This window comes from Etheostoma cragini, chromosome 15 (assembly GCF_013103735.1).
Source record: "Etheostoma cragini isolate CJK2018 chromosome 15, CSU_Ecrag_1.0, whole genome shotgun sequence".
Taxonomy (NCBI): domain Eukaryota; kingdom Metazoa; phylum Chordata; class Actinopteri; order Perciformes; family Percidae; genus Etheostoma; species Etheostoma cragini.
In genome coordinates this window covers 19,358,463-19,373,283 of record NC_048421.1, presented here as the reverse complement: position 1 = coordinate 19,373,283, position 14,821 = coordinate 19,358,463, and the positions used below count along the sequence as shown (strand labels likewise).

At 40.6% G+C, this 14,821-nt stretch overlaps 3 protein-coding genes across 4 annotated transcripts in view; 1 reads left to right on the top strand and 2 right to left on the bottom strand.

Moving 5' to 3' along the window:
* Nucleotides 1-2,239, bottom strand: part of alg1 (ALG1 chitobiosyldiphosphodolichol beta-mannosyltransferase) — a 7,651-nt gene extending 5,412 nt beyond the window's left edge. Inside the window, exons 1-5 of the mRNA XM_034893503.1 lie at nt 1,905-2,239; nt 1,521-1,598; nt 1,318-1,421; nt 886-1,034; nt 294-383 (exon numbers count right to left, since the gene is read on the bottom strand). Of these exons, the coding sequence (XP_034749394.1) occupies nt 294-383; nt 886-1,034; nt 1,318-1,421; nt 1,521-1,598; nt 1,905-2,196 (713 nt within the window). The 5' untranslated portion in view covers nt 2,197-2,239. The remainder of the gene's footprint in view (nt 1-293; nt 384-885; nt 1,035-1,317; nt 1,422-1,520; nt 1,599-1,904) is intronic.
* The window catches only part of flr (fleer), a 34,304-nt gene that overhangs the window by 5,049 nt on the left and 14,434 nt on the right, over nt 1-14,821 (bottom strand). For both annotated transcript variants that reach the window (XM_034893498.1, XM_034893500.1), the window contains 2 exons: nt 13,034-14,402; nt 8,653-8,659 (listed from right to left, as the gene is read on the bottom strand). In XM_034893498.1, coding sequence (XP_034749389.1) covers nt 14,266-14,402 — 137 coding nt within the window. In that variant the 3' untranslated portion in view covers nt 8,653-8,659; nt 13,034-14,265. The remainder of the gene's footprint in view (nt 1-8,652; nt 8,660-13,033; nt 14,403-14,821) is intronic.
* Nucleotides 3,763-13,820, top strand: c15h16orf89 (chromosome 15 C16orf89 homolog). Its single transcript, XM_034893504.1, has 8 exons — nt 3,763-4,051; nt 6,368-6,520; nt 7,957-8,107; nt 9,170-9,287; nt 10,327-10,489; nt 10,690-10,794; nt 11,309-11,398; nt 12,440-13,820. Exons 1-8 carry the CDS (start codon nt 3,775-3,777, stop codon nt 12,541-12,543), a joined length of 1,161 nt encoding a protein of 386 aa, XP_034749395.1. The 5' UTR covers nt 3,763-3,774; the 3' UTR covers nt 12,544-13,820.

Here is a 14,821-nt window from a genome sequence, read left to right as displayed (position 1 = left end):
TCTGGGGACAGGCAGCTAGCAGATAGTGAGGAGATGTTTTTTACAGTGTGTTCTGGGGACAGTTAGCTAGCAGATAGTCAGGAGATGTTTTCTGTATGTGCCAACAAATGTTTTCGCCTAAAACATGTGTGACATCGCTTAGAGCACCTTTAAATCATCACTTCCACACTGTTCAGTAAAGTTGTAAGGATCATAAAAGCCTCTGGAGGCTGCTAGTGAGCCTTCAGAACTATATATATATATATATACATTATATTATATGTATAACATGATAAGTGAAAAATAAATCATACTTGATGCCCCAGTTTTTCTGCAAGTCGATCTTCATTGCATTGGTAACACACAGGTTGTGAGTGGCCAGAGGGCCGAAGAAGTGTTCGTACCTGGAAGAAGAAGAACAACAAGAAAGATCAATGTTAGCATATTTTTGGGCCATATTCAGACGTTACCCACCCATAAGATTATTTTTGGGCATTTTAGGCCTTTATTTGTATAGGGCAGCTGTAGACATGTAAGAGGGAAAGAGGGGAAATGACATGCAGCAAAAGGGCCGCAGGATGGAGTCGAACCTGCGGCCGCTGCATCAAGGAGTCAACATCTCTATATATGGGCGACTGCTCTACCAGGTGAGCTACCCAGGCGACCGCAGAAACCCTGAAATTATTTAACATATAAAGTTGAAGAACATGTTTTCTTGTAGACTGAGCACCACAAGGACCCGGGCACCACACATCTATAATTTATCTCAAGAAAATTGATTTGTGACTCAAAATACCAGCCCAGAAACCACAGACTAGCATCTGTAAACCCTAGTCCCTAGTAATTATTATTAATCTATCTAAAAACTAAACAGTGAAGGGCCAGCGTCCGCCTCCCAGTACTCACCACTTTGCCAGTCGGACCAGCGGGTGTGTCTGGCCGTGGCTCAGAGCCATGACGGTGTAGCCGTAGTTGTGCCAGTCGATGACGAATCTGGAGCCGCGCAGGACGCACACGAGCCAAGCCACTGCAATGCTGGGCAGGCCTGGGGGATTCTGGGATACACAACACAGTCATTAACATCAGGGGAAGAGTTATAGTCACTTAATAAAAGTACTACGTTAGAAGTTACTTAGTGCTTGTATAATATATATATAATTAATCAGAGTATTATACAAAATATAAAATAGGAATTTAATAAGAATACTTGTATATGACCCCTAACTACTCACAGTTTGAATCAACCATTTCTTTATTTATAAAAAGGCAAAAAAGGTTCCTGCTGGTAATTTTTTCAAATGCAGTCCATCCATCTATAGATGCAAACTGAACATGTACCTGCATCAGTAAGTGAGACTGGGTTTCCATCTTCAGCAGCACATGCAGGAGCTGCAGACACTGAAGGATCACCTTCGTCACATATGTGAGGATTTTCGGTCCCACTGAAGAAAAAGAAGCAAGAAAGCCCTTTGTGAAAACGACTTAACCATTTTTTCTACATCAAATCCCCAACACAGAGATTAATATCATGCTTCCTTTACCTCGAACACCTTTCACTTCTATTATGGGCACTATCCTTATTTTCTCCTCTCTCAGCACATCTTGATGAGGTTTGGTATCTAAAATGAGAAAAGAATACATGATTTTTACAGCTCAGCTGATGCAGGGTTGTTGTGGACTTTTGCATTAATTATGTTTAATATCGTGTTATGCGCTGCAGTAATAACGAGGCAGCTAGTGCCTGATTATTCCCACCGCAGAGCAGTTTGACATTCTTGTACTATTTCCATTTTATGCTACTTTATATTCTACTTCACTACCTTGTTGGGACACTGTAAACGATGAGGCCTATTGATTAAAAGCATGAAGTGACGTTTGTTAGGGAATGAGATGTAAAAGATGACTGTATGAACCTTCAGTCTTACCTAAAAACCCGACAAAGGTGACATTATATCCGTGCTTGCTGAGGGACAGAGCGTGGTACTGCATCCGAGGGCTGCGACCGATGTCCCCCAACACAAGCACACACACCCGCCGGTCTGTACCGCCGTTCCGCCGCCGCAAACTCCACAACCACAGCGACACTAGTGCGGTAACAACGGTCACAGACACAACCGAGCACGTCACACCTGAACCTGCAGTATAATGTGCAATTAAAAGCGCCGCAACGAGCGCTAACACAGCCAGAGAAGCCGCGAAGGTGCAGCGCGTCGCCATGTTTGTTGCGACTTGTGATGACGTGGCTCAGTGGAGGAGGACGATGTCCGATTTAAAGGGACCGCAGACTTCATGATGGTTCAAGAACAAATGTGCTCATTACATGACGGTCAATGGCTCATCACACAACAAACTCTTAAATGATTTGATGGATTGTATTCCCGTTTGTAAAGACTGTGTTGTGTGTATTGTATCTTTGGTTGTATTTTTAAGTTAAGCACTGAACTGGAGGCGGCAACAAAGCATTTAACAGCACAATGTAAAGATATGTTATGATAAAACTTGAAACTTTTAAACATGACTTCTTTATTTTAAAAATGTTCCATCTGCCTTTTACCATTTCTTGAATTCATCCTAAATGCATTTTTGTCTTACATGGAAAAAAAATTGTTTGTATATTGATCAAAGCTGGAATGATAAGGACTAATTCTACCTAATAAATCAAATGTGTGGATAAATGTATTTCATAGTAAGCGTTTTTCCTTGCTCTGGTTAATGAAATAAATTAACTAAATCTCTATTATGTTTAATCACATTGTGAACAGAAAAGCTGTCAAAATACAGTATTTGTTATATGTTTATTGGTGTTTGTTTTTTTGTTTTTTCAAATTGACTTACACTCTTTACTTAAAACCAGACACAGAAGTGTAAGCAGCTGTCTCGGAGATTGATTAATTGAAAAAATGTATCCATCCATCCATCCATCCGTTTTCATTTCCTGCTACTTTATACTTTTACCCCACTACATTACATTTCTCTGACATTAGTTATAGCTACTTTTGACTACTTTTTAATGTTGACATTGCAAAATATAAATCAACTAACACATTATGTTTTATTATGAATTAAGTACGATAATACGATGCAGTAAATAAAGTTGTCGTTTAACTGCAGTTAATACTCTACTGCAACATTCATGTCATGAACACTTATGCATCAGTAATCATATCCAACATAAATTATTATTACATTACATTAGATTAGATTAGAAGATAATTTATTCATCCCACAGCGGGAAATTCCCTTGTTACAGCAGCATTTTCTACAATGAAAGCAAAACAAACAAGTAAACACACAAGAAAAAGAGGCAAACAATAGACAATGTGCAGAAAGTAGACTGAAGTAAAGTGGCGTCAAATTAAGGTATTAAAGTAAAGTAAAGTGCAGTTGCCATAGTACAAGAAAACAACATTTCACTGTAGTAAGTGACTAAAGTCAGTGTCAGTGTATTAAGTGATTAAATTGAATATGTAATTAAAGTAAAAATGCAAGCAGGTAACCATAATATAAGTTATATTCACCTGTGACCATAAATAATATTGAAAAAGGTACTTGTAATGGAAATATAAATACAGATTCATTGGGTCATTCTGCATACTGCGGTCAGTCTGGCTACCTTGTTATGCCAATAGGCCTACTTGTAGGCTACTTGTAGTATAATAATATTGTAAGTATAATATTTGGGTACCTCGTGCACCTTTTAAGGGTTATTTTGAGTTTGGATCGTGGATCTATTTAAGTGTAAAAATATGTCTCTCAGAAATCAAAAGGAAATACTTTTAAGTTTGGCATGTCGTAATGACAGCCTTTCTGACGTCACCCCCCTCCCCATTAGAGGAGACGGTTGTCTCGGTTTCTGTCCCGGAGAATCCACACTGGCACGCTCCGAGTGAGAAGATGCGGGCAACAGGACTCCTGGTGGCCGCCGTGCTGGCTCTATTTGCCGCAGTGTTGCGGTCGCAGGCGGAGGTGATCGATGACGTCCTGGGCAGCCTCTCCAGGGGAGCATCCTTCCTGGAGAGGCAACATGAGCACATCAACCTGGACGGGGTGGTCGGGTTCCTCATGCTGCAGGGTACGTAAACACATCCTCCACTGCTGTGCTTGGAAACACAGCGTCCTCTCGGTGTCCTTTCAGCCGCAGGAAACATCTGGAAAACCTCTGCACGTTCTTTTTGTTTGGTCATCACGAGTGGCTTCAGATAATGTGGGTCACTATTTGGATAATATTCGCTCAGGCACACTACTGTCAGGGGTGAAGTCAGATAATTTGGGACACTCTTTTGGTAGATTACAAAGAAAACCACCAACAATTCGACCTTAAGTGTTTCTTTTAGAACTTGTTATGGATCTCTGCTTTATATTTTTATAAAGAAAATGTGTTGCCAAGTAAAATAGAAACTTTGAACCTATACACACATCAAGAAGCCCTACCTCAGTCTGATGACATGTTCAAGTTATATTGGAACGTCATTGGCGGTTCAAAAGGACACCAAGATATTTAGCTTAATTGAAGAACATTACATTTCATGTGGCTGTTTTTCAAATCCATTTATCAATTCAGCCATTAACATATTAAATTGTTCATTTCACCTAACTAAATGTGTGATGTGCACAGATGTTTGTATACGTGTAACAATGATGGCTAATTCTGGAATAGTGTGGCTGACATGACCCACTGCACACAGACAGACACACTATATCTAGCTGTGTAACAAAAACATGTTGTTGATTCTTCTTTGCCCTGCTTGGTTTTTATTCCTTGTCCATTTTTGCTTTTCTTTGGTTCAAATATTTGTCATCATATTTTTGTAACTGCAAAGAGTCTAGTATGGACTTTGTTGTCCCCAGTGGGACATTCTTTGTCAGAGAAAGTAAAAACCAAATGTAAGAATGACACGCAGGTGAATAACACAGACAGGTAACACAGATAAAGTGGCAGTGGGTTATCTCGGTCATTTGTTTAGGGCTGCTTTGGCTGCAGCCACCAGGCTTTGAGTGGTGAAATGGCTGCAGAGGACAGTCATGCTAGCAGCACTGTGAGGCTGTACTAAGTCTGGTCTCACGCTTCAATTCCATTACAACGATCCTGTCAACACTTGGAATCGATTCGATATCGCGATGCATCACGATGCAGCACCTCCTCAATATTATTATATATTGCTGCATGCTTTTCATCAACAAGTTCAAGCAGTCAGATATACATGAACTATGGGCGCATGATATATCGACTCAATATCGTTATCGCGTTGCGCAATATAATATCGAAAGTGTCACGATAAGTATGCAATATTTTTGCGGAACGCTGGGTCCTGTCTGTTGGCTGCATGGCTTAGCTGTGTTCCATTAAGAGCCCGCTTGAAACGCTGTAATGATCCTGTTTCATTCGTTAGTGCATGTCAGCGCACGGGTCCACTGCATGACAAACTGTATGGAGTATACCACATGTGTGCATATTACGATGAAATAGATAGAGACAACAAAACAGGACCAATCAGAGATGAGAAAGGAAAGTTGTGTCTTGTTGTCTTTATTCATTTATTTTATACTATAACCAGTAAAACGTGTCCTGTTCTGTAGACATGGTCCTTTTTTATTTTATACTACAACCAGTACAACATGTCCTGTTACGTAGACATGGTCCTTATGGATTTACTCAGGTTGTACCAGTCCCATATGATAGTCAGTGGAAAAAAACCTTCTATTTTTCTATTTTATAATCTATTTTTGATGAGTTTTCCCATCACTCTCGTAATTCTACATATATTTAAAAATATCAGAATTAATATCAATATTGCAACATTCATAATCAGTAATATCACATTTTGTTAATATCGTGCAACCCAAATATGAACTACCCTTTTAATTGTATCTGCACTTAAAAAATTCTTCCTGAATGTGTGGAGTCTGAACACAGCAGACAACAGGCAAAAGGCAAACAAGAAAAAGCAGCAACCGGAAAATCAACAAGTAACATCATTAGGCGTTAATTATTATTACCATAATAAGGATTATGGTCTGTCGCTGCTTCGATGCAGATTCATCCAGGTCCGCACCGCGATGCATCGATGGTACATTTCAACGCCCCTAGTAGTGAGGCACAGCCATGCTTTGAGCTAAATGCTAACATGCTGATGTTCAGCAGGTTTAATGTTCACCATGTTCACAATCCTAGTTTAGCTGCAAAGATATCACAGTGTGTGCAGTGTGTGTTCACAGAGACACTCAGACACACAGGACTTGTTCTCAATGTAATCACTGTCAAATGGAATTGTTACATTTAGATGAATTGTCTACAATTTACATATAACCTCACACAAATGAATGAACATTTATTGGGAATGTGTTGTCTCAGAGCCACTGATCCTTAGCACATTGTTTTGTGTTTCAGCTGAGCTGAAGGAGGCAGTCCGGACATGGCCGCACAGCGACCCAGTCAGCTGGGCTCAGAGAAGCTCGGCCGTCGCCCTGGTCAAACGTCTCGATCAAAGCCTTGACAAGGCCGTCGCCGCCCTGCAGCAGAACGACCCCAAATACTACAAAGGTGAGAAGGACTTCATTTCCTAGAAGTCCTGTGGTGTGCCAAGCAATAAAACCTACTCAATTGTTAAGCATGAAATGGAAAACAATGTTTTTGACGATATGCCAACAAAGACTTCCAGCTCAGAAAGCCTCTAATATCAATAAAATAAACGGTGAACAAATGTGAAATGCAACTGAAATCACAATTAGTCATCTGTCTCGAGGTACTTGAACATTACTTGAGTATTTCAATATCATGCTACTTTTAGGATGAAGTGGTTAAGAAGATTCTCCTATTCCTGAAGCTAAATAAAGTCTTTGAAAAGCCTTTTTGGATCAGCTGACATCGTCACAAAGCTGAAAACATGGCTGTTTTTCTGACACCATAACAAAAGTTAACTCTCTAGAAAAATGTGGTTCTCACAAGAGACGGACACTACAAACATATGATGATAAATGTGCTGTATTTGTATAGCGCTTTTCTAGTCTTAATTACTAGTCAAAGCGCTTTTTACATCATACAGGATACATTCACCATTCACTCAGATACACACTCACACACATTCACACTCTAATGCACAGCACTGGAGGCAACTTGGGGTTCAGTGTCTTGCCCAAGGACACTTCGACACGGGATTGCAGGGCCAAGGGATCGAACCACCAACCTTCCGATTGCCAAAGCAACCGCTCTACCACTGAGCCACAGCCTCCCCTTGCATACCCCTTATAGCAGGGGCCTTCAACGTTTTCCAGGCCAAGGACCCCCAAACTGATGGCGAGATGGAGTGGGGACCCCCTAATTATATATATTGTGTGCATTGATGACTGAAAGACATCTTCTGCATCCATTTATCTGTTCACTACAGTGTGTTAAATTCATGTTAATGTGTATTTAAAGACATTTCAATTAGTGGAAAAAATTGCAGGGTGGGGGGGGGGAATATAAAAAAAAGTCTAATCAACCAAAACTTTCGCGACCCCCATGCAGTACCTCCGCGGACCCCCTAGGGGTCGCGGACCCCCTGTTGAAGACCCCTGCCTTATAGAATATGAAGCATCACTGTGTGTAAATTAAACTAGCAAATAGTAAACAAAGGAGTTCCAACTAGCACAACCAAAAACCTCTACAGCAGTATAATGCAACATTCATGTTAATGCACCAGTAATATTAATCCAGAAACATCAGATATAATAGGAAAACACTGACAGGGAACATTGCAGTATACATACTTTTACTTTAGATACTTTAAGTATATTTTGCTGGTAATACTCGGTAATATATAATTAAGTAAGGACTTCTACTTGTATTGGAGTATTTTGACTGAGTGGTATTAATACTTTTACTGGAGTAAAGGATCTGAATACTTCTTCCACCATTGACTGTACCTGTATGAAGACGGAGCCCTGTGATGACTGATGACTGACTTCATGCGTCCTTCCTCTCCCGTGTGTTTGCAGAGTTTGAGCCTGTGCTGTCGTGGAGTTTCTGGTTGATTCCTCAGGAGTGGAGCTCCACCGATCCAAGCCTGGTGTCCTCCTCTACCATGACCACCGAGTGTTACGACGAGCAGCTCAGCGACAAATGTCTGACCCTGCTGCTGGGAACCTGGTACCGACACACACCGACACAGAGAACAACACACACTTTGCATGATGTTATTTCCCACCAGAAATCTCAGAGGAGGGATTTGACTTTAGCTTACGACCCACACGTCTCTCTTTCACCAGTCTCGTGTCATCAGACCTTCCTCCAGAGTGCTACTGAGGAGGGCCTGGCTAGTCCACACAACATCACAGGATGGGAGAAAAACTATTATTTTTGGGCATTTTAGGATTTAGTTTGACAGGACAGTTGAAGACATGAAATGGGAGAGAGAGGGGAATGACATGCAGCAAAGGGAAGAGGTCGGAGTCAAACCTGGGCCCGCTGCGTCGAGGACTAAACCTCAACTTTATGTGTGCTCACTCTACCAACTGAGCTTTCTGGGCAACAATTGGCATTTCTTTAAACCAATCACAATCATCTTGGGTGGTGTTAATAACCAGGAAAAGCCACTGTGCCGTTGCAAAATCTCCTCGGGAAGGAACTTGTTTTGGTGGAAAATGTACGTTTAAAAGTAGTTTTAATCATGCGACAGAAAACCTAGATTGGACAGAAAGTCTAGCTAGGTGTCTGGTTTTACCCTGCTGAGATCTGAGGAACAGGTAACCATAGTCCTCAGAAATCCATCGAGTATAAAATGCCAACACAAAGGAAGTCCTGGGGGAATATAATTATTATAAACATAATATTTTAGTTATTACTATGCCCTCAGAGTAACGCACTGTCAGGTCGCCCACCCCTCTGATTGGTGGAGCTTTGTCGGGGCCTAAGGAAACTGTAGACACTACTCAGGTCTAAAAATAGTACTCCATGTCCTCTGTATGTTTTTAAATTAAAAAGACAGAAACATTGTGATTGAAAGTATAATTTAATTAACAGTTAATATTCTCTAATAAAAAACATGAGCTAAACAACTTTAATCATCCAAAACATCTTCATTAATACAGTACAAATGCAGTACATTGCAGTATAAATGCCCAACAAGTTTTTGTTTTATTTGACTGTAAGTATTGATAATAAACAATGTGGTTTCGGTGTGAGGGAACTGATGTGCGTCTGTCTACGCAGGAAGATTAACGGGACGCCCTGCATCGTCACCAAGCCCTGCCGGGACACCATGACTCGCTTCGGCTGTCCACACTACTCTCTGTCCCACCAGCTGCTCTACTTCATGATCGGAAAAATGGTGAGATGGTTATTTTATATTATCTCTAAGGCACTCCAAATATGAGGTATGGAGCTGAAAGGCATGAAGGAATATTCGGATATTGTAGAGGAAACTCACCAAATCGTGTTCTTGCAGAGAAATCTCATGCTTGTGCATTGCGGAGCTAGAGCCAGGAGGTTAGTTTAGCATAAAGAGAGAGGAGAAACAGCTCCAAAGCTCACTAATTAATCAAAAACATTTTGGTTGACAGTTAAAGTTTTGTTTACATTGTGTGTATCCTTGAGGCCTAAAGACACATTGCATACTTCTTCCTAAAACATTCCCAGAGACAATATTTAAAAGAGTTTAAGACGTGCATTGCTGCATTTCTTCTTGCCCAACCTCCATCCTCACGGCCATGAGAACATGGCTGCATGTTCCGCCCCCAAACAAGGTACCTTTCACACAGTTTATCTTTACTGTTTGAGCAGTGTACAAAAGCTGCTGGTAGATGTATTTTAGATCCTTGGACTTAGCCATGTTTCCCCCCTGCTTTCCTTCTTTGTGCTAAGCTAAGCTAATTGGCTTCAGATTCTAGCGACATAGTTGACGCACAGATACAAGATTGGTATCAGTGTGATCGTCTAACTCTGGGCAGGAAAGTAAGCCAGAAAGCAAAATACAAACATCCGACAATGTCTTTAACCAAGTTGAATACAAGGGCCTTAGCCTAATCCGGCTGGGGGCCCGGTCAGGAGGTCGGAGAGCGGGAATAGTCGGTCATGTTTGAGATGTGGTGCGGTGGAACAAAGCATCGACTGACGTCATGTCCTTACAGACTCGCCTGCTAGAAACCAAAACAAAGTGAAGGACATTGAACCGCATGTTGAAAAAAAAAGATACAGCATACATCATCTTTTAGTATGTAGTTACCCTAAAAAAACACCTGCACACTCACTGTGTTCTCAGCAGACGCAAAGATAAAAAGAGTATTGTAATCTAAATACTTAGCAGAAATGAGCAGAATCATTGCTTTATTGAAAACCTCAACGCTGACTGGTCTGTGTTTCCGTCTCAGAGAGGCTGCACCAACCTGCTGAAAGGCGACACTCGAGCGTCCCGAGTCAACATAACTGAACGCAGCTACCAGAAGATCTTCTGCTCCAACATGATGAAGACCAACCAAGACATCATCAGAGACGGTCTGACCGAGCAGACAGTGGACATCTTCATTGAAAACAGTAAGTGTCTGTTTTCCGTGCAGTAAATCCTTTAATCAAAGACTTTCTTACTTCAAGCTGATTCAATGAATTAATTAATGTGTCTTTTCCTGAGCTACTGTTCTCTAGTAGGTGCAGACAGAAGTGAAACCGCACTATGAACAAGCTCTTTAAATTATAGTGTTTTGACTGACTTGAGTTCCTCTGCTCTCCATCAACAGTCCTGGTTTGTGGATTGGCTGGTTTCTCTGACTTCTACAAAGTTGATTGGCTGCAGCACATCCTCAGGCTGCAGGATGAGGAAGTGGGCTGCTTTGGGAGAGACAGTGAGTATTTCAACAGCAGTTAAATGCAACTGAATCTGAATCACAATTATGTCATTATTTTCGGGTAGCATGGCTGTCTAATTGATTATTTAAGTCTAATATCTTCTACCGGTTTTGTGGACATAGATGAGTCAAACATTTATACCACTCCATTTTTCCTGTATTGTGGGCTAATTCCCCACTAGAGTGGAGTTATTTGTGACTTATTTGTGACATCCTACAGACTCTCCATTCTCAGACTGTGTCTGTTCTTGGTTCCCAGTCTTTTCTGTATGTTTACATCACAACTGATTGTTAAATGAGCTCCAAAACAGAACAAAATCCGCTTCCATTTTCTTTTTTATCCCAGGTGAGCCAAAGAAATTAGGATTTTAACAGGTGGTGTAAATGAGAACTTTTTCATTACTTAGCAGGTGTCTGTTAACAGCCTAAACCGGACTAAGATTATTACTTGTGTAAGATTCAGTTATTATCATGCAGTTTATCTCACGTTTTTCTTTTTCTTTTTTTTCAGAGAGAATCATCTCTCAGATCATCGGAGACGAGCTGCTGGAACAGCTGCAGCTGCACAGGAGAGTGAAGAGGAGGGAGAAAATACTTCCAGGTCAGTTTGGGACCTGACATATCTGAAATAATATAAATCTGACATCCCACAGAAAGCTCTCTCCACTGAAAATCAAACAGGGAGCGTTAGAACATTGGAGCTCTGATTCATAAACTTATCAATCTTAAATTTAGCAATTGGTGTGTGAAGTTAACCACCTTGTTGAAAAATATGAATTGTGCCAAAGAAAAAAAACATTTCCTCTGATTGTGGCACCATTGCTCACTTTTCCCCCAGAATTTTATTTTACTTTCACCTGTATCTGTATATTTAAAATTGGTATATCACACGGTGTGGATATTTTGAAGCAGGGTTTCAGTAAAAAGAAATTAGTTCCTACATGAAACTGCTCACAACCAGGTCTGTGGATTATCTTGACTAACCAGGTCATGATATACAGTGGGGGTCTAAAGTTTGGGCACCCTAGGTAAAAATTTGTATTAATGTGCATAAAGAAGCCAAGAAAAGATGGAAAAATCTCCAAAAGGCATCAAATGACAGATTAGACATTCGTATGATATGTCACAAAAAGTTAGATTTTAGTTCCATCATTTACACTTTAAAACACAATTTTTTACCTGGGGTGCCCAAGCTTTCAAACTCCACTGTATATATTTTAAGATTATTTTGGGGGGAAATGTCAGGCCTTTATTACCACAGGACATATGAAGACATGACAGGTGAAAGAGAGGGAGAATGAAAAGGAGCAAAGGGCCGCAGGCTAGAGTCGAACACGCGGCTGCTCTGTCGAGAAACAAACCCCCAGACATGTGTGCCCGCTCCACCAACTGAGCTTTTTGGGGCATTTTGAGTATCACAAGCTGATCATTTATATATTATATTTGGGAATTACAGGGAAGTATAAGTGAATCGTCTCAATGATCGATATCTTGAACACTGCTTAACTAACCAACATATCAACATAATCTAGACTGTTAAATAGCACTACAGGTAAAAGGAAAAATATGTATTTTAGATTTTGGGGTGAACCTTTACCTTTACTGTCCTCCTCTTCCTTCTGGTTTCTGTCTGGTCTCGCAGATGGCTGCTCCAGTCACATGACGGCAGTGGCTGTCGGTGCTCTTGGAGGATATCTCAACTACTACCTGACTGAACAGGACATAACCAAGAGGCCGCTTTCCTGAACACCACCCACCCCACCCTCCTCACAGGTGTGTTCACATGAGCAAAACGTCACGATGTAGACTTTTTACGACTGGACTCCTGACACAATATGTTACTTCATGAACATAAGTTGTAAGATGATGAAAATGCTTAATGAAACGCTAGGATGTGGCCGTTTGACACACAATAAAAAAGATTTCTTCTACAGTTATATTTTATAAATATAATGAGGACAATGCTGTAATCCTAATCTGACCTACCCTTAGTGATCTAATCAATCCCCAAAAGATGTCTTTTGAAAGTAGTGATGCTCCGATCCAGCAGATTATCACAAATAACTTGAGAAGTCAAAAAAGGCTAAATCTGTTCTCCATGCAGTTCATGTTGCGGTCCACGTGGAGCTGGACACGGTGATGCTGCTGTTGCCTTAAAACACAGACCGGCAGCGTCAGGATGTTATTCGATCTGTGATGCAACAAGCCAGTTTAAGAGTGTATCTTCTCTAACAACATATCAAAACAAATCAGTAGGTCAGATTAATCTTTTTGCCACACAGCTTTTTAACTAGTTTCGCAAGAGATGGATAGTGACAACGATAATCATGATGTCATCTCCTGGTTGGTAGTGTTTATCCTATTTGGTGTAAAAAACATTATAAGGAATTTGATATTTTGGGCTGCTTGACGATCAGTCAAAGAGAAAATGTTTGCAGGGACCCCAATTTAGGTAAAAATACACCTGTTGATTTTTCAAGGAAGTATTACAAGATGTGATGTTAGAACATGGTTCTTATTCTTATGATTGTGCATAAATTGCGGAGGTTTGTTCTTAAATTCAGACATCTGAAATGTTTGAGGGGTTTCAGATGATGTTCGATGATCTAGCGAGTAGTTTGTTGAAGCATTCTGACCTTCAGTGGTAGTTCTTACTGGGTGGTTTCTGCAGGAATTGCCTGTAAACATGCTTAAAAACAGAAATCAGTTAATTATATCTGCCATTAAAAGCCTGGTTGGAGCATCTCTATTTGAGAAAAGGACAATAAGGCATAATTACTGTAGCTTTAAAGAAAAACATCCTAATAAGCGTTTTTTCTTCCAAAAATAACATCTTTATTTTATTTTAAATTATGTTTATCTACTGAATATAAAGCCACAAAGGAGGGCCAGAAGGCAGCTGTACAGCCAGCACTGACCAAAGAGGATGTATGCATGAACGATGAATGTCTGTAGATGAACTTACATACAACATGTTATCATGTATTTCTTGTTAGCAGAATAAACAAAATCTGTTGTATTTACACACGTTATCCTCTATACAGTATATATAAGTAGTAGTGATAATAAATGTATATTATCTCTGCTTACATTTTTGGCTGTAAGAGTCATAAAGTGAGAATGAACACAAACTAATGATGTAAGATCTGTTGGAGCCATCTTTCTGCCAAGACTCCCCAAGCTTAACTCAACTTCAAATTAAAAGGTTCCCCTGGGGTGTGCGTGTGTTGATGAGAGACAGGTAAGACAGAGTTAGTCCAAAAGCCCGAAGGAAGTCAGAAACTGGAAACGGATTTGATTCCCAGAAATATAGATCTCGCAGCAGCAGCCTTATTACGTATGCTGATTGTCTCTTAATTCCAGTTCCATTATCTTTTATTTCAAAGACATTGATAAAATGCCATGGCTGGCTGCAGTCAGTGATCTGGTAGAAACCTCACACGGAACAGTGACACCTGATGAATGATGTCACTTGTTCCAGCCAATGACCTCATAAAACAGCGCCTTTAGGAGTCGAGCCTCGTAGGTGACGGTGTTCTTGCCGATGTGAATGTGGTGCTCCTCCAGAGGCTGCTCGATGATGGCCGGGACCTCCTTACCGTACGCTACAGGTGAGACAAACGGATGTCAACTCAAACTGAACAACATGTAAAAGGTCCGCTAGCGTCTCCTAGTGGCTGAAATGCTCGTAACCCAACACATTATGAAAGCGTTCCAGAGAGATTTAGCTATTCTTGCAGGTTAACTTCTGACCTAAAGGTGGCAGTAGAGGAAAGGTCCCAGGGACATAACATCTAAAGGGTTCATACACATAATTTGAATGTGCGAGGCTAATTTAGACTTTCTAATGTAGTGTGTATTACATGAACTGAAACTGTGACTAGATGGTGACGCAGTAGTAAAGGTTGGGGGGGATTCAGGATTCATCCTCTGGAGACCATAAATAAAAATCTGGCCAAAATACCTTGTATGGACACAATATTGATAATAAGTGAATTTTGGCAACTTTTGCTAGGCCTGTTAA